Here is a 19,970-nt window from a genome sequence, read left to right as displayed (position 1 = left end):
AAATCTGAATTATTTTCGATATACAAAAAAAATTTTTTTGAAAAAAAATTGGACAAAAAAATTTTTGTCTAAAAGCAATTACTTTGTCAAAACAAACACAAAGTTTATTGAATTATTCAAATCGGTTGCTTAGTTTTCTCAAAAACTGCCTTTTTGTACATTTAGCAAAATTTGTTAGAATTAGCAGAAAAGTTCGAATTTTTTCATCCACATTTTTGCAAAAACTCCTGAACCGATTTTGAAAATTTAAGAACCGTTTGAAAAAAAAAATCAGTTGAAAATCGGTTATGATTAGTGTTTACTATATATCTCCCAGACGTTTTTAATGAAACATATATGAAAAGATCTTTTCAATATGATTATTCAAAAATACTTGGATTTCATTCTAGCATTTCGTTAAACAACCCATTTATTAATAAATATGAATATATATTATTATTTATGTTACAATTCAATAATTTTTATCTATTCCTTACTACATATATTTTTACCTTTGATTGTTTTATCTTCTTATCAAAATCATGTTTTTCACAGATGTCCTGAAGAAGGAACAAATATAGTTTCAAACATAGATAAACATGTATGCTGCCAAAACATAGACAATAATTTTATTTCTAAAAAAAACTCTTTGGTTTTTTATTACCATTAGATTCCTTGTTCAAAACTCCATACAACTTTTTTTTTCTTCTAAATTTATTTCAAGAATTTATTTTACAATCTACACATTTTGGCTAAAGTCCTAGCCTTTATCAGCAGAAACTAAAAATAAAATTTAAAAACTAAAAATATTGATATTGAAAAACTATAAAACCAATAAATACTTACAATTTGCTAATCTTAGTGTTAAAAACAGAAAATTCGATAATTCATGGTATGTGAACGTACTACATCACCATTTAATACAAACTATGTTAGAAGAACTTTCTATACTAAATATTGGCAAAATCCATGAGGTTGCTGTGCAGTCAGGCGTTTTTCTCAGGTCGTCAGAAAGAAAACTTGACCTAGAAACCGCACAAATGTTAACAAACGATCTTAGATAACAGGGTCTTTCTGACCCAGCTTCATAACATTCGAGTGATGTTGCAGTTTATGTGTAAAACGCCTGAATTCACAGCAAATACATGACATTTTAACAATATTCAGTAGCATTGTATGGCGATTGTTTAAAAAAAATATTCAAAATTTTCAAAATAAATTTTTCAAAAATCTATTTTTTTTTCAAAGTTTTTTAATAATTTAGTTTTCAGTACGGAAAGTTCCAACAATTTGCCTTAAGGCACGATGTCATGCAGCACTCAGTCCTTTTTTTCACGATTACTATAATTTACCATACGGACATTTACCTTTTTTTAAAAAATGTATTAAAGTGTGTGCAGAAAGTTTCATCAAAAGTTGGCGCATTTAATCAATATTGTCATAACAAAATTGTCAATTTTATTTTTTCACGAAATAGCTTTGATACAATTTTATAAAAAAAATATCTTCAGTAAAAAAAACTTATACATTGAAACTCTACATTTAATTTTATTACTCTTTTTAGTTGCCAAATCGATTAACGCCACCAATCACATCGAAACTGTAACATTACTGATGATTTATATTTTATTGCTATATTTTGAGAAAAAGAAAGAAGAAACCTCAATCGGTGCAAAACTTTGAGAATAGTTCGTAGTTAGAAATTGGTAGATTCGCAAATCTTTAACGTCGATTGGAGAGATCACAGGCTGATCTAGAGTCTGTATAAGGGATAGAAAGTAAAGTTTCGAGTGAACCAGGGAGATACAAACTGCGTTGAAATCGGTAGAGGAGTGCAGCAAGAATGCTGCACGTCACCGATCCTATTCAGCCTGTAGGGAGAATGGCTCGTCAACGATGCACTTACAGACGCAGGAGATTTTTCTATTGGAGGAAGAAGAATCACTACCATAAATTAAGCTGATGATCTGGTGGTGATATCGAAAAACCAAACCGAGCTCCAGAACATGATGAGCGGAATCGTTGAAGGGGGTAAAAGAAACGCAATGGAAAGCTACATCGACAAGACGAAAGTGATGAGAATCACAAAACGAGATGATCCTCTGAAGATAACAGTAAGAAATCGAAAATTGGAGGAAGTGGATCATTTCAAATATCTGGGAAGCATCCTGACCAGAGACGGATACTGCACGAGAGAGATCAGGACAAGGATCGCAAGCGCCAAGACGTCATTCACTAAGAAGAGAACGCTACTGACGAGCAAACTTATTAGACTCGACTTGCGGAAGAGACCAATAAAGTGCTATATCTGCAGCATCGCTCCAAAATTTGTCCCCAACTCAAAGATATCAGAATTCCAACTATAAAAGAAAAAAATAATCATTACTGCTCCAGATACAAAGCTCGTCATCCAAACCAGTTAGCGTGGGACCTGCTCAAGCCTTTACCGCCAAAGCGTCTCAAAAAAAGAATCTGCAATGATTTACTACAAAATATCACATAACATCTAGGAAGGTGCTATCGCAGAATAGCGATCCTTCTCACGCAGTCAAATAATATATCTGTAAATTAGCTGTGTGTAATGTACTGCGTGTATTGTTTGCTAAGTACAATAAAAAAAAATATCTGCAGCATAGCTCTGGACGGATCAGAGCCATGGACTCTAAGAAAGGCCGGCAAGAACTACATGGAAAGTTTTCAAATGTGGTGCTGGATGCGGATGGAGAAGTGGACAGACATAATAACAAATGAAGTGGTCCTAAGAAGAGTGGGCGAAGAAAGGACTCTACTGATTACATCCTGCAAAGAAAAAGAAACTGGATCGGATCCCTTCTGCAAAGAGTGCCTCCTGCAAGACGTCGTCGAGGGTAAAACAGAAAAACTGAAAGGAATGGGGAGAAGAAAAATGCAAATGATTGACGACTTATGGGAGAAGAAAAAATACAGGGAACTGAAAGCCGAAGCGCAGGATCAAGAAGCATGGAAGCAAAAGTTTGGAAACGAAAATATATGAAAAACAGGGGGGGGGGTTGTAATAGTAATGGAAATGATAGATGACAAAGGACAAGAAAATCATGTATTGTGGTGACCTTAACGCCATGGAACTGCCTTCGGACGGACTACCATTTATTATTATAATTATATGTATGATGTATCCATCCATCAAATATAAATTCATATTTTAAAACTCATAATTTCATTATGTTCTGTGAAAATTTTATTACTCATACAAATTTTATATAATTTTACATAATAATAAGCCAAAGCTTCCACAGAAATATAATGAATAATTACATACTAATTTTGGTACAAAATTGAATGTAGATGAAAATGATACAATCAAGAATATATAAACAAAGTATATATATATATAAACATCTAAGAATATTTCTCTAAACTGATTCAAGAAAGATAACTTGGGGTGGCCTCGTAGCGTCTTTGAATCTGATCATAAGTAAATTTAACAAAAGCATCATATTGCTCAGCCAGCTTTGCAGTCAGCACCCGATCATATTGTTCACGAAGCTCAATCTCTCTCTCGCGCAGCATCTTTTCGCAAATCATACCAACCTGCTTAAAGGTGAACAGAGCCTTATCTGGATTTTTACCATAATTTGGTCTCATGTTCAGATCATTGTTTTGTATGCCAATTTCACTGTTTTGACTTTCTGGACTTGGCACTGGAGACATATTCATCATGCAGCTCTCTGAACCAGAGCTGGACCCTGCTGAATCTTCATGATGTTCTAATTCCGAATTCATTTGACTGTGATTGAAATTCAATTGTTTGCGTTTATGCAAGCGACGTATTTCTTCGCGAATATTAGCAGCCATTTTTTCTGGAGTTAATTTGCTATCAATTTCTCCAAATGGTGAAGGCTTAGGTTCAACCACTTTCATATTAGCATTATGGCTGGAAGGAGGAGGCGTTCCGTAGGGGTTGCAACGACGACGCTTTGGTGGACGCTGATTCAGGGGTGATTCCCAATCCGACGATCTTTTAAGGGTTGCGCACGCCATTATTCTATAATATAATACTTCTAGACTCTTACACGAAACAGAAGAATAGTTATGATCTAACTTAGAGCTGTGAGATGCCTTCTCTCAATTTTCTTTATCCACACACATGAGAACTCTTATTTGGCATTTGTAATTTCAAAAACCTCTTTTTGTTTCACGTTTTTAGTTATCTTATTATTGACTTTTCAGCAGCAAATGTAATAAATTCGAAGTATTTTTAAAATGACAAAAAAATCCAATATGGCCAAACAATTATACAAAACGCCTTCTTGTGCTGCTCTATGTGTCCATTCCGAATACAATCACTACAATAATTAATAAATTGAAAATCAGTGAATTCACATATCAGCATTGAGACATTTAATTATATGTCTGTCATAGTACAGATAACCCTCATATAACACAGTACTTTTATAACACGGTTTAAGGGGTCAGGGGTACTCAGAATTTGTAAAACTCAATTTTTGTTTTTTTAACTTCCCGTAGCGTAAGTTCTAGTAATCGCAAAAAATGACTAGTGGGGTGCATGGCATCGTGACTTAAGGTAATTGCTGAAACTTCCCGTACCGTAATTAAAAATCTTGGTACGGAACCCAAAAAAAAGAATTACACAAAATGTGTACACATTTTTAAAATCTCTATAAAATATCTGATAATTTGATGTGCATATGTCCAATAAACATTTTTGACCGTCAAATGACATTTTTTTTAGAGTCCATTACCGCTAGACCTGTCTTCCCAAAAAATTTAATCAGTTCTTCATCTTGTCAATACAAGTAACATGTTTTTTGAATTAAAATCGGACGCTCCGTTCTCTTAAAAACTGAGTTAGCGTTTTTGGCACTTTTGACCCGTATCCTCGGAACGGCTAGACCTGCCTTCGCCAAAAACTAATCAGCACGTCTCCTTATCAATACAATTTGAATGCTTTTTGAATTATTCAAATCGGTTGATCGGTGTTCCCGAAATCGTCGACGAAAATTTGTATCCGCACACACACACACATACATACATTTTTTCTAAGGCATGCCAAAATGTTCAAAAACCTCTCAAACGTAAAGATATATAAAAATTTTAATTTTTAATTTTTTTGCGATTACTATTACTTATCCTACAGGAAGTTAATAAACAATGCTCATTAGATAGTATTTTTAAACGCATCGTGCCTTAAAGCAAATTGCTGGTACTTCCCGTAACGTAATTAAACATTCGAAGAATAAAAAAATCAGTCAACAAAAATGTCTATGAATGAGTATTATAAAAACTAAAATTTTCATTATTTGTTCCTTGTGAAAACTTATTGGATTAGAATATATATGTTTGAATCAAATATATAAACAAAATTTAATTAAGCGGACTTATTGTTAGAATGAACATATTTTATTTCAAATGCATCAATTTTTCGTTCGCAAAATATATGCATTGAGTTAACAATTTTAAATAGTTTTTACAGTATCAACAATACAAACATAAAAAGTATTAAAAATGAGATTGTAACGCGGCGCTTACGCGTTTCGATATTTTCGATATTCAAAATATTTCAAAATATAACATTTTTTTTTTCAAAAATCTAATTTTTTCAAAGTTTCAAAACAATTTAATCTTTTTTAAAGAACTTAATTTTTAGTCTGAAAAGTTCCAGCAATTTGCCTTCAGGCACAATGCCATACACCACTAGTTTGCAAAAAATAATGCACAGATCTGAAGGAATGAAGATATGCAAAAGAAAGGATTGCGTTGGATAGCACTTACTAGTATATTAGTTCATATAAAAATTAATAACTATAACAATATTTATTATAAAATCATATTATCAAATATCAATTATAAAATACAGTTATGGTTATTAATTTTCACAAGAAGTAATATTCATTACATGAATTATGATTTTTTTCATCATAACTAACAAGTAAGTGTTATCCAACGCATTTCATTTTTTGCATTATATCTATATCTTCTGAGCAGTTCCATGCATTATTTTTTGCAAAAAAAAATTTTTGCAATTATTTGCTTCTAGTAAAATGGTATTCATAGCATAGTGGCATGTTTTTTTGAATTCTTGGAACGTAACCCCTCTTTTGTACTAGTTCGCATAACATACTAGTTTTTTGGAACATAACTACCGTGTTATACAGAGGTTACCTGTATTATCATTGCAATAGTAAATAAAAAATATAAAAATCAAAACTTACCTGATAAAGATTTTCAGATAATTGCACAAATACACCTACTGACAAAATGCAATCTTCTAATATTGTTTGATAACAGCACTGTAATAAAAATAACAAGATTATTACCCAGAAAATGGTTATTGAATTAATGATTATTGAATTAAAAATCAGTAAAATCATGTATCAACATTGAGACATTTAGTTATATGCTTGCCATAGTATCATCATTGAAATAGTAAATCAAAAACATAAAAATTAAAACTTACCTGATGAAGATATTCAGATAATGGCACAAATACACCTGGCTGGCAAAATGCAATCTTCTAATCTATTTTGGTAACAGCACTGAAATAAAAATAACATCATTATCCGGCATGTTTATTGAATTAATGTGTAATAAATAATAAAGGAAATATTATAGTGTATAATATAATAATATTAACTATTATTATAATAGTCATGATAGTCATGAATAGAATCATGTTAGCAAGTATACGTAATGAAACATATAAATGTGAAACTATGTATAAATTGTGTATGGCATTGTGCCTTAAGGCAAATTTGCAGGAACTTCCCGTACCGTAACGAAATATTCGAGGAATATTAAATGTTTTCAATTAGATTATTATGAATACTATAACATTGTTTAATATTTATAAGAATTATATAAACTAAATTACAAAGTTAAAATTATTTATTTAAAGTATATAAGTAAGCTTTAGAACTTTAGCCAGAATTAAAATTAAAATCTGAATCATTTTCAATATAAAAAAAAAATTTCTTCCAAAACCAATTGTTTTGTCAACACAAGCAGAAATATTTTTGAATTATTCATTGCGGATGCTTATTTCTCTCAAAAACTGTCATTTTTTGTATATTTAGCTCTGTATCTTCGAAATGGCTAGGCCTGCCTTTGCCAAAAACTAATAACTACTTCTCCCAATCATTACAAATTGAATGTTTTTTAGATCATTCAAATCGGAAACTCCGTTCTCTCAAAAACTCGATTTGTATTTTCTGCGCCCTCTGCTCCGTATCTCCGTAACGGCTGAACCTGCCTTTGCCAAAAACTAATCAGCACATCTCCCTATCAATAGGAATCGAATGTTTTTTGAACCATTCAAATCGGTTGATCCGTGCGCACGAAAACGTGGTCGAAAAATCGTGGACATACAAAACACACACACACATCCATTTTTTCTGAGGTATGTCAAAATGTTCAGAAAACTTCAAAACTTCGATAAATGCAAAAATTTTCATTTTCGATTTTCGGCCCATTACTATAACTACCCTACGGGAAGTTAAAAAAGCGACGTCCATTAGATTTTATTAAATATACAATAAATATGCCATGAGTAACTTACAAGCCTATAACCTAAATGGTTGACAGCGCAGGTAAAGTTTGAAAAAACACGAGACACAATTTATGTATATAAATATCTAAAATTTAAAATTAATCGGTGCGTGAGCACAAATATTAACGAAACTTTTTGATAATAACTGAGAAAAAGTTAATATTTATAAAATAAGTTTAACTTACATCAAGCTTGATACCATTGTATTATTGTTTAGGCTTGACACCATCTTGACATATTTGTTCGCAAGCAACCAACATTATCATACAAAAACCAATGTTGCCAAATCTACCTACAATTAATTTCGTTCTGGATGTCCCTTGAAAATATAATAATGCTGGATGTCTTTGCGCCATTGTTAACAGATTTGATAATCAAAATATTAAAATTTGAGATTAGTTGTTAATATTATGAAATTCACCATAAAAATCAATATGCAGCAATATTTTATAATTATATTACAATTTATATATAAAATTAGTGGTGTGTGGCATCGTGCCTTAAAGCAAATTGCTGGAACTTCCCGTACCGTAACAAAATGTTCGAAGAATATTAAATGTTTTTGAATACATTATTCTAAGTACTGTAACATTGTTTACAATTTATTTATAAGAATGATATAAACTGAATTGCAAAGTTTAAATTGTTTGTTTGAAGTATTTTAGAACTTAAGTCATAATTAAAATTAAAATCTGAATTATTTTTGATATTCAAAAAATTAGTTTTTGAAAAAAAAATTTAAACCAAAATTTCATCCCCAAAAGTAATTATTTTGTTAAAACAAGCAGAAAGTTCTTTGAATCATTCCAATCGGAATCTTAGTTCTCTCAAAAACTGCCATTTTTGCACATTTAGTAGGTGTATCTTCAAAATGGTTGAGACCTGCCTCTGCCAAAAACTAGTCACCTCTTCTTAATCTTAACTATACTAATTATTTCAAAATTGCCGACATGTTCAATACTGCAAATTGAAATGTGCAGAATAAGCTCATTTTATTTGCAACTGGGACATAAAAAACAAAGTACTACTAGTACTTGACATTGTGCCTTGAGGCAAATTGCTGGAACTACCCATACTAAGAACTAAAAATTTAATTTTCTAAAAAAGCTTTATCACTTTATTATTTTTTTAAAACTGAAAAATTATTTTTTGAGAATTCTGATATTTTTGAACCAATTTGCCTTTTTTATATTTTGAAAATCGCAAAAAATCGAAAATGAAAATGTTTATATATCTTTACGTTTCAGGGGTTTCTGAACATTTTAGCTTACAAAACGGATGTATGTGTGTGTGCATCGACAATTTCAGTTACACGGTTTAATGAGTTTAACCAACCGATTTAAATAATTAAGAAAACATTCGATTCGTATTGATAAGAAAACGTGCTGATTAGTTTTTGTCGAAGGCAGGTCTAGCCTACCTACCCAAGTTTTTGAGAGAACGGAGCATCCGATTTGAATGATCCAAAAAACATTCAATTCGTAATGATGAGCACAAGTGGTGATTAGTTTTTGGCGAAGGTAAGCCTAGCCGTTTTGGAGGTACCGAGCTAAATGTGCAAAAAATGGCAGTTTTTGAGAGAACTACGCATCCGATTTGAGTGATTGAAAACTTTTTACTTGTGTTGACGAAACGATTGCTTTTAGAAAAACAAATTTTTTTGAATATCAAAAATAAATCGAATTTTAATTTTTTTTCTAACTGTAGTTCTAAAGCTCACTAATAATCTTCAAATAAATAATTTTAACTTTGCAATTCAGTTTATATAATTCTTATAAAATATTAGACAATGTCCTTCATTTTAATTTTGATTTGACTAAGTTGTGTTTATTTAGTTTTCTGTAAACATATAGAAGATACAGTATTTATAATAATCTATTTGAAAACATTTAATATTTCTCGATAATTTCATTACGGTTCGGAAAGTTCCAGCAATTTACCTTAAGGCACGATGCCATGCACCAGTAGTTTTATTTGCAACTGTGACGATGAATGGCGTAAATTATTTATTCTGATACTAAGGTTCCGGTTCCAATTCTGAGGCAACATGGCAGATAACATAGCCTTGTTATGGCAAAGCTATCTTATTTTTCTTTCTTAGTACTAAAAACTGTGAAAATGCACATAAAAACAAACCACAAAAGAATGTTATGATAGCTGCATCCACTCTTTTTTTACTCTTCTTTTATCTATGGTTGCACCTTTGTGATGCGCATTTAAAACATACGGTTTTATATGTAAAATAACTTTTATTCAAATATAGACAATTTAATATTGTTCTTGACAGAAGAACCTGATGATGGACGTACTTATTTCCGAAATGTTCCAAGAAAAAAGGATAAGGTAGCATTGCCATAACAACACAACAACACTGTGTTATCTGCCATGTTACTGCAAAATTGGTCCCTTTATTTTAAATATTTGTTTACTGCTTTCAATAACTAGCACAGTTATTAAGCATAAAATATAAAGTAAGTTTAAAAAAGAAAAGTAAAACACAATATTAAAGTATGAACCTGTATAAAATTAATATCAAACTACCAACCAATGATTGTACTAACAACTTAATGAAACACGAATTTAATGAAAGAAGATTAAAATAAAACTTATATTTATCAACCTTTGATAAAAAATATTATCTATATCCTAATATTATAATCTACATATTAATAATATTAAATTTAACATGTCCTTTTCTCATAATGATTATTTAACATATTTGTCATTACTTTTTGGTTCTTTTCTGTGTTATTTTTGTAATAGTTTTATTGTTTCCTTGCACTTTTTTAAATTTATTTAAATATTATTATATTTTAAATTATAAGAAGATAAATATGAACATGATGCAATTATATTTTCATTCTTATATAAAGTTACAATAATTTGAAAAGCAGTTTGAGATTATACCTTCGTTTAAAAAAAAAAGGCTAAATTAAGGGCTATAAAAACAAGGTCAAGTTGCAAAGTTAAAAACCCCTTTTCAAAATATGAAAACAGATTATTTAGCTATAATAGCTATCCAGAAAAACTTAGAATTATATACATTAGGGCGGATCGATTATAAGGTCATTTAGGAACATACGATTTTCAGATTATGGGGATCAAAATAAGATACTTTGCTGAAGAAACCGTACCTGTGAAATACATTCTGATGTCCCGTGCATTGACCCAAAGATAAGGGTTAAATTTTGAAAAACCACTCGAAGGGAGTTCTAAGGTGTGAACCACGGGCATTGGTAAATCGTCCTTCCATAGGGTTGGTCATACATTTGAACGCGATTGGGGGCACTCTAAATGGGTGAAAACGGAATTTTTAAAAATTTTCACCCCAATTTTAGATCAATGCATGGGACATCAGAATTAATTTTAGAGGTATAGTTTCTTCAGCAAAGTATCTTAGTTTGATCCCTAGATCCGAAAATCAAATGTGCTATGGAATTTTTTTTTACCAACACAAATCGACCCGCTCTACGACATATGATTTTCGTATTCTAGGGATCAAAATAAGATACATTGCTGAAGAAACCATACCTCACATCCCCTAAGATAAGGGTTAAATGTTGAATAATCTTTCAGGCGGGGGGGAGGGACAAGGGGTAAACCATGTGCATGGGCAAATCGGCCTTCCATGGAATCGGTCATACATTTGGACGCGATTGGGGGCACTCTAAATGGGCCAAAATGAAATTTTTCGAATTTTAACCCTTATGTTAGTGTTTCTTCAGAAAAGTATCTTAGTTTGATTCCTAGTATCCGCAAATCATATGTGCCTATGCGACTTTTTTTGCCCATACAAATCGACTCGCTTTAATATACATATATGTGCTTTCATGGACATTGATTATAGTGTATATTGGATTTTTATTCATTCATTAATGTATAATTATTATAGTGTTATTAAATAATCATAATTCTTTTGATGATATTAAAATGCAACACTTCCAAGTAAAAAAAATTAAATAATTAAATTCTTTACAGAAATTCTTCAATATCCATTAAAATTGACTAAAATTAAGTTTTATCTATAAAATTATTTTGAAATATAGTCCAGTCATTTAAGCTTAAATTAAGTAAGAATCTCGCAATTCGAGATACCCAACTGTAAGTCTGTAAATACTTATATATTGAGACCCTAAAGTTGTCTCAAAACCTACATATGGTAGGATGTAAATACCATAATTATAATGATTTGAAAATCAGTTCGAGATTATACCTTTGTTTAAAAAAAAAATTGGTTAAATCAAGGGCTACAAAAATCAGATTATATTGCATGGTAGGGTGTCAATACCATATGTAGGTTTTGAGACAACTTTAGGGTGTCAACATACAAGTATTTACAGACTTACTGCTGGGTATCTCGAATTCCTAGGTGAACTCACTATAATGACTGGACTAATAGTTTGTCATAAGATATTAAAAATGTCATTATTATACTAGTGCCAAAATACAAAACACTACAATAAAAAATTGTATTAAAATAAATAATTACATACACAAAGTTTGCACTTCATAATTAGTGTATAACTGATACTTTTTTCTCCTTTACTCCTAAACAAAATATTTCGTCCTAAATACCTTGTTTTTTATGAAAATATTAATAGATTTATATTTATTGGTGTTAAATTTATCTATGATGGTGATCTATTGTATTGGGGGCTCCTTTTTGTTGAAGGATTTTACCATAACCACCTCGACCATCATCATAATCCATTCTGTATTCATCTCTGACCTAAAATAATAATAGAAATAATATAATAAAATAAAAAGTATAATATTTTTTTTGAAATTAATAGAAGATATTGAAATAACAGATGGTTTTACCTGTCCACCAGTTTTTCCACGTCCGTATTGCCTTCCTTCAATGAAACCAGCATCCCAATCGATTCTTACAATTCTGCCGTCTAGTCTGGTACCATTAACATATCTAAATAAAACAAATATAAACTAATTATTGAGCACTGTATAAATAATTTTATAAAGGTTTTTGTTTGTAATAAAGTACACAGATATATTTATTTAGTGAAGTAAATCTTCCAATGTGACTTCAAACAAGGTTGCATTAATTGAGAGACAAAGGGAGAATTTTATGAAAGCTGTTTTAAAATGTTACAAGTCGTCTTAAAACGTTACAAATCGCCTTAAAATGTTGTAAGTTTTCTGAATATGCTTTGTACATTGTCTAAAAAAGTGTAGTCTTAAAATTGTGCAAACACTTAAAATTGTGCAAGTAGTCCTAAAATTATGCAAGTAGTCTTAACATTATGCAAGTAGCCTTAAAATGTTGCATGTGTTCTTAAATTTGTGCAAATGGTCTTAAAATGTTGTAAATTTTCTGAATATGCTGAATTGTCTAAGAAAGTAGCAAGACATCTTAAAATATTGCAAAACGTCTTAAAATGTCTCAATTTGCCCTAAAGTGATGCAAGTCTTCTTAAGATGCTGCATGTCATCTTAAAACTAAATCTTGCAAGTCGTCTCAAATTGTTACAAGTCGTCTTAAAGTGATGCAAGACATCATATAGTAGTGCAATTCGTCATATTGTGTAGCAAGTAGTCTAAAAATGTTGCAAGTAGTCTTAGAATGTTGCAAGTCGTCTCAAAGTGTTGCAGATTTTCTAAACATGCTGTACGTAGTATGAAAATATTGTAAATAGTCTCAAATAGTTGTAAATTGTCTAAAAATGTTGGAAGCCGTCTCAAAACGTTGCAAGTCGTCTAAATGTGTTGCAAGTCGTCCAAATGTTTTGCAGGTCATTTCAAAATTTTGCAATTCGCCTGAAAATGTTGTAGATTTTCTGAATATGCTAAAAACATTGCAAGGCGTCTTAAAACTTTGCAAGTAGTCGTAAAATGTTGCAAGTCTCCTTAAGATGCTGCTAGTAGTCTCTAAATTTTGAAAATCACCTTAAATTTTTGCAAGTAGTGTTAGAATGTTGAAAATCGTCTTAAAATGTTCTATGTCGTCATAAAATGTTCTATGTCTTCATAAAATGTTCTAAGTCTTCATAAAATGTTCTAAGTCTTCATAAAATGTTCTAAGTCTTCAAAAATTGTTCTAAGTCTTCATAAAATGTTCTAAGTCTTCATAAAATGTTCTAAGTGGTCTTAACATAAACGAAGTCGTTTTAAAATGTTGGAAGTCGCTTTGGAATGTTGGAAGTCGCCATAAAATATTGCAAGTCGCCTTAAAATGTTGGAAGTCGCCTTAAAATGTTCTAAACCGTCATAAAATCTTCTAAATCGTCATAAAATGTTTTGAAACGTCATAAAATGTTCTAAGTCATCTTAGAATGTTGGAAGTCGCCTTAAAATTTTGGAAATTGCCTTAAAATGTTGGAAGTCGTCTTGAAATGTTGGAAGTCGCCTTAAAATGTTGCAAGTCGCCTTAAAATGTTGCAAGTCGCCTTAAAATGTTGCAAGTCGCCTTGAAATGTTGCAAGTCGCCTTAAAATGTTGCAAGTCGCCTTAAAATGTTGCAAGTCGCCTTAAAATGTTGCAAGTCGTTTTAAACAGTTCTAAGTCGCCTTAAAATGTTGGAAGTCGCCTTAAAATGTTGCAAGTCGCCTTAAAATGTTGCAAGTCGCCTTAAAATGTTGCAAGTCGCCTTAAAATGTAGCAAGTCGCCTTAAAATGTTGCAAGTCGCCTTAAAATGTAGCAAGTCGCCTTAAAATCTTGCAAGTCGCCATAAAATATTGCAAGTCGCCTTAAAATGTTGGAAGTCGCCTTAAAATGTTGGAAGTCGCCTTAAAATGTTGTAAGTCGCCTTAAAATGTTGCAAGCCGCCTTAAAATGTTGCAAGCCGCCTTAAAATGTTGCAAGCCGCATTAAAATGTTGCAAGTGACCTTAACATGTTGGAAGCCGCCTTAAAATGTTGCAAGTCGCCTTAAAATGTTGCAAGTCGCCTTAAAATGTTGCAAGTCGCCTTAAAATGTTGCAAGTCGCCTTAAAATGTTGCAAGTCGCCTTAAAATGTTGCAAGTCGCCTTAAAATGTTGCAAGTCGCCTTAAAATGTTGCAAGTCGCCTTAAAATGTTGCAAGTCGCCTTAAAATGTTCTAAACCGTCATAAAATCTTCTAAATCGTCATAAAATGTTTTGAAACATCATAAAATGTTCTAAGTCATCTTAGAATGTCGTAAGTCGCCTTAAAATGTTGGAAATTGCCTTAAAATATTGCAAGTCGTCTTAAAATGTTGGAAATCGCCTTAAAATGTTACAAATCGTCTTAAAATGTAGTCTGTTTTTTAAACATGCTGTAGATCAGTGGTCGGGGAACCGGGGTAAATTACCCCAAATGGGGTAAAAGTGGAATTTTTGGGGTAAAAATTATATATTTGCGAAGCACTAAATCAGCTTCAGTAAAACCTACTTTCGGAAAGAATTTCTGCACTAGTAGAAAATATGAAGGAATAAGTAATTTTCGCACTAAAACAAGTTAAATATCTTGCTTGTTTTAAATCAGCTTCAGTAAAACCTACTACCGAAAAGAATCTCTGCATTGGCAAAAAATGTGAAGTTTTTGCATTAAAACAAACTAAATATTTTGCTATTCAGCTTGAGTCAACGGATTTCAGTAGTAATTCACAGCCGATATATGTTTGCTATGAATGTGTTGATAATTTTGGAAAGGAATTACTTTTTGTTTTTTTTTCTTGAGTTCAGATGTCGTGAAATAGATATTTATAATAAAGTAAACGAATATTTCAAAGCGCAAAGATTAAAATGGAAAAATTGCAATTTGGTGTCTTTGGATGAAACTCCAGCTATGCTGGGTCATATTTATAGTTTTTCAGCTTTTGTAAGGAAAAATAACCCACATTCATGATGCTATCAAGATTATAAATTTTATCAAGAGACATGCACTAAATACGCGGCTATTGTTGAATTTAGTCAGGATGGTGAAGCTGAGACCGACCTCCTTTATTATACAGAAGTAAGGTGGCTCTCTCGCGGAAATATTTTAAATCGAGTATGGACTCTTAAAAATAAAGCTGAAATCTCTATGGTTTCTCAAAAAAGTATTCTTGCTGAATTTTTTTTACCAAGGTTATACTTTGTTTTTGGAGGATTGTTAAAATATTACTTCACCTGAGAGAGCTGTTTTTGAATTACATTCCAGATTTGGATACACGTATTGTGAGTTGGATTGTACCGGAAAAACCTGCAGGTTTGGCAGAATCAATTCTGGAACTTCGTTCTAATACCAAAGCATGTATTGAATTTGGGAGTGAACAAAACCTGCCATGTTTTTGAATGCCAAAAGCTGCAAAGAGTTTTGAAATAGCACATGAAGAAGCGGTAAGAAAATTGCTGCCATTTGGAACCACATATATGTGCAAACCAGACTTTTCCAGTCTGATAAACATAAAATCGAGGAGAAATAGATTAAATGCCGAAGAATGTATTAAAATTGCTCTGACATGTCAAAGTCAAAATATTGAAGAAATTGTGTCAAAGATGAAGCAATACCATTTCTCCAAATCATGTGTGCCAGTATAATGTCACTTGTGGCATTATTGTTAACTTCCCGTAGGGTAAATTATAGTAATGGGCCGAAAATCGAAAATGAAAATTTTTGCATTTCTTCACGTTTCAGAGGTTTTTGAACATTTTGCCATACCTCAGAGAAAATGGATGTGTGTGTGTTTTGTGTATCCGCATTATTTCGTTCACGTTTTCGGGCGCTCGGATGGACCGATTTGAATGATTCATTCAACATTCGGTTCCTATTGATAGCGAAATATGCTGATTAGTATTTGGCAAAGGCAGGTCCAGCCGTTACGGAGATACGGAGTAAAGAGTGCAAAAATTAGAAATCGAGTTTTTGAGAGAACGGAGTATGCCATTTGAATGATCCAGAAAACGTTCAATTTGTAATGATTGGGAAAAGTAGTGATTAGGTTTTGGCAAAGGCAGGTCCAGCCATTGCAAAGAAACAGAGCTAAATGTACAAAAATGGCAGTTTCTGAGAGAACTAAGCATCAAACAAAACAATCACTTTTGGGAAAAAAAATCAATTTTTTCTTTGTATATCGAAAATAATTTAAATGAAAATAAATTCTAACTAAAGTTTTATAGCTTACTTAAAAGCATCAAATAAATAATTTTAATTTTGTAATTCAGCTTATATATATTTTGTGAATATTGTACAATGTTACAGTATTTATAATAATCTAATTGAAAATATTTAAAATTCCTCGAACATTTCGTCACGGAGCGGAAAGTTCTAGCAATTTGCCTTAAGGCATGATGCCATTGACCACTAGTTTATTCATACATTAGTAGGATTTTCATGAAAAATATATTTATTCATATAAAATATAGTTTTTACTTATTGTTTCCTTCAAACCATTTGTTTCAGCCTTCTTCAAAGTTTTGAAGTAACAAACAATGTAGCAAACCGTTAATCTGCGGGGTTATGGAAGGTTATACAGAAATATGTTGCAAACAGATTCCAATTATAGGCTCTTTTAGTTAATTTTTTTTGTGGGGTAATGAGAGGTTGCACAAAAACATTTTGGGGTAATGGTTCTAAAAGTTCCCCGACCACTGCTGTAGATTGTATGAAGATATTATAGATTTGACGAAAATGTTGTACATTGTCTGAAAATGTTGTAGATTGCCTGAAAATACTGTACATTGCCTACAAATATTTTACATTGTCTGAAAATGTTGTAGATTGCCTGAAAATACTGTACATTGCCTACAAATATTTTACATTGTCTGTAAATGTTGTACATCATCTGAAAACGTTTTCAGTCGTCTGAAAATATTGGAAATCGTCTGATAATGTTATACACTATCTGAAAACATTGTATTAAACAAATTCATATGGAGAAATTCTGCCTCATAAAATAGCGTTGTCAATGCAATTGCTATGTTTTATGCTTGTTTATTAGCAGTAAAAACTGTGAAAAGTCTATTTATTTGCTGTGCGATCTGGCGTATTTTACAAATAAACAAGCAAAGAAGAATGTTATGATAAAAGAATCTTCGATGAAGCAGCTCTTCCTTGCTTGTTTATATGTAAAATGCGCCTAATCGCACAGCAATTAGATAGATATTTTCACAGTTTTCACTGCCAAGAAACAAGCATAAGATAGTGTTGCCATGACAACGCTATTTTATGAGGCAGAATTTTCCCATTATTTCCATTATTGTTAATTACTTGTTTCACTTTAAGATTCAAAATTATTATATATTTTTCTCCATATAATGTTTACACAACCAGAATATTGAGATTTTATCAAATTACAAAATAACTTCACTTGCATGTACATTAAAGTGGTCCTTAATATGGACATTTTCGAATTTCCTTGCTCCCAGGGAAAATGCTTCCAAATTGATATAAGAATTCTCTGGAAAATTTTTTGAAAGTTTTTCCATGCTATTTCCATACATAGCTTTGATTGAATTGCGCACTATCTAAAAGTTAATATTAAGAGCTAAAACTTTTGGAGATTTTGTTTTTATCAATTTGGAATCATTTAAGCCCCTGGGAGCAATAAAATTCAAAAATGTCCATATTAAAGACCACTTCAGTGTACATGTAGTCTTTCTCTTTTTGGAGCTATCCCACAAATAAATATGTTTATAATTTTTTAACAAAAAGCAAACATTTATTTAGTACATATATTTATATTTGTTTTATACAACTTGTTTTGCAAGTAAGGCTTAAATCTAATTCACAGTATTGATGACCAATATTTTAAAGACGTGAATGTGATATTTTAAATGAGACATACAACATAATTTCCTCAAACTTTTAAATGTACTAACTCATATTATATAATATGATAAATATTTTTCTTCTTACCTCATACAACTTTCAGCATCACACCGAGCATAATATTCAACAAAGCAAAAACCGCAAGGTGTCTTTTTATATTTATCTAAACCCATAATAACTCTTCGGACGTCTCCACATTTTGAAAACAGTTCGAATATTTGCTCTTCAGTTGTGTAAAAGGATAAATTGCCTACATAGAGGGTTGATGATGTTCTTAAGAGACGATCTTGTTCACTCCGAGACCCCTGAGGGGATAAAATTATAAAAGTTTATTAAAGACATGTAAATTTATTTTATATAGCAGCCCTCGTAATTGTATATTATACTTGAATATGTCTACTTTGATGGCAAATACTAAAATTGATGAGTTTTCTTAGAAATTTTCAAAATATTCACTTTTTATGAAAAGAGTACTTTCAAGTCTGAGCATGTATTCTATTAAGCACATTCCTTTGAGAATCTATGATCATTAACGATCTACTTTAATAACAAACACTACTCGATGAGTTTTTTTAAAGAAATTTTGAAGATTTTTATGATATATAAAAAAAGCACCACAGTATGTATTTCAAACTGAGACGATGAACAAGTAATGTGTTCGAAACTTATAATAATTTTTGTATTTGTCTTAGAATATCGTAGTTTTAATACATTATACTTCAATATGCCTACTATGATAACATATATTAATGAGATTATTTTGTAAATTTTCATGATATTTACAATTTTATGAAAAAAGCATCTCCTAGTCTAATTGTAAGTATGTGTTAAATTGATACAATGATCGAGAAATGTTTTAAAAATATATATAGTTTTGATTTCATTTAATATAAGCAGTCTTCGACATGTAATATAAATAAATATAGTAAATATTTTTCCCTTTATTCTCTTGGTGCAATACAACAAATGTTGAAGCATCAGCAAACTTTGTTACACTACAATTTTAATTTGTAAAGCAAACTAGCAAACATTATGAATAAAAAATTACCCTAGGGCGCTTAGGAGCTTTGAGAGATCTCCAAATTCTAACAAAACAAAAAGTTGTGATTTCAATGAGTACTAATTATTATTGCATATGTGTCTTCTTCACTTCATTCATCAGAAATATTTGAACACAGTTTTGTATGGAAAAATCTACTGAAGATATTGGTTCTGAGGCTACTATTTATAACAATTATCTGTAAACAACTATTATGCAATGTAGGAGGCACTTTTTCCATAAAACAGTAATACCTTGAAATTTTCTAAGAAACTTATTTAATAATAATTATTCAAGCAGTAAATAAACTACCTAACCTATATTACACATATATCTGTTACCTTAAAATGTTGATCCCGGTACGAACTTAATTCTACGGACGGTGAAGTAACAGTGGTCATATTAATATTCACTTCACTTTTGCCTAATTATTACCTGTAAAGTTCTTTATAAAATAATAAATTTAATAAACATTCAATTTTGTTTGATATTCGAATAAATATTAGTTCGCTGCAAAATGTCAAATCGGCCATCTTGGCAGCCATTTTGCACGACAATATTATCGATGAAGTTGGTATCGATTGAGACCGCGGGATATTTGAAAATGAAAAGGAAAGAATGTAAAAATCACATGCATGATTGGAATTAGTAACATGAATTTAATTTAAAAAATAGTT

At 31.1% G+C, this 19,970-nt stretch overlaps 2 protein-coding genes across 3 annotated transcripts; both read right to left on the bottom strand.

Annotated features, from left to right (window-relative positions):
* Nucleotides 1–3,366: 3,366 nt before the first annotated feature.
* On the bottom strand, nucleotides 3,367–7,793 carry LOC113376685 (akirin-like). Of its 2 annotated transcripts, none has more exons than XM_026616704.1 (4): nucleotides 7,711–7,793; nucleotides 6,437–6,515; nucleotides 6,192–6,269; nucleotides 3,367–4,304 (listed from the first exon to the last, which is right to left on the bottom strand). In XM_026616704.1, the coding sequence occupies exon 4, from the start codon at nucleotides 3,997–3,999 to the stop codon at nucleotides 3,382–3,384; it is 618 nt and encodes a 205-aa protein (XP_026472489.1). In that variant the 5' UTR covers nucleotides 4,000–4,304; nucleotides 6,192–6,269; nucleotides 6,437–6,515; nucleotides 7,711–7,793; the 3' UTR covers nucleotides 3,367–3,381. The 2 variants fall into 2 exon arrangements, with proteins under 2 accessions (XP_026472489.1, XP_026472484.1); XM_026616699.1 differs by lacking the exon at nucleotides 7,711–7,793 and adding an exon at nucleotides 7,535–7,663.
* A 4,275-nt stretch (nucleotides 7,794–12,068) lies between these two features.
* On the bottom strand, nucleotides 12,069–19,765 carry LOC113363384 (nuclear cap-binding protein subunit 2-like). Its single transcript, XM_026605882.1, has 4 exons — nucleotides 19,635–19,765; nucleotides 18,342–18,559; nucleotides 12,347–12,449; nucleotides 12,069–12,254 (listed from the first exon to the last, which is right to left on the bottom strand). The coding sequence occupies exons 1-4, from the start codon at nucleotides 19,692–19,694 to the stop codon at nucleotides 12,150–12,152; spliced, it is 486 nt and encodes a 161-aa protein (XP_026461667.1). The 5' UTR covers nucleotides 19,695–19,765; the 3' UTR covers nucleotides 12,069–12,149.
* Between the last annotated feature and the right edge of the window lie 205 nt (nucleotides 19,766–19,970).

This window comes from Ctenocephalides felis, unplaced genomic scaffold (assembly GCF_003426905.1).
Source record: "Ctenocephalides felis isolate EL2017-DRISC unplaced genomic scaffold, ASM342690v1 CF-g0.4_SCAFFOLD_00845, whole genome shotgun sequence".
In the NCBI taxonomy this organism is placed as follows: Eukaryota; Metazoa; Arthropoda; class Insecta; order Siphonaptera; family Pulicidae; genus Ctenocephalides; species Ctenocephalides felis.
This window is presented reverse-complemented; position numbering and strand designations above follow the sequence as displayed.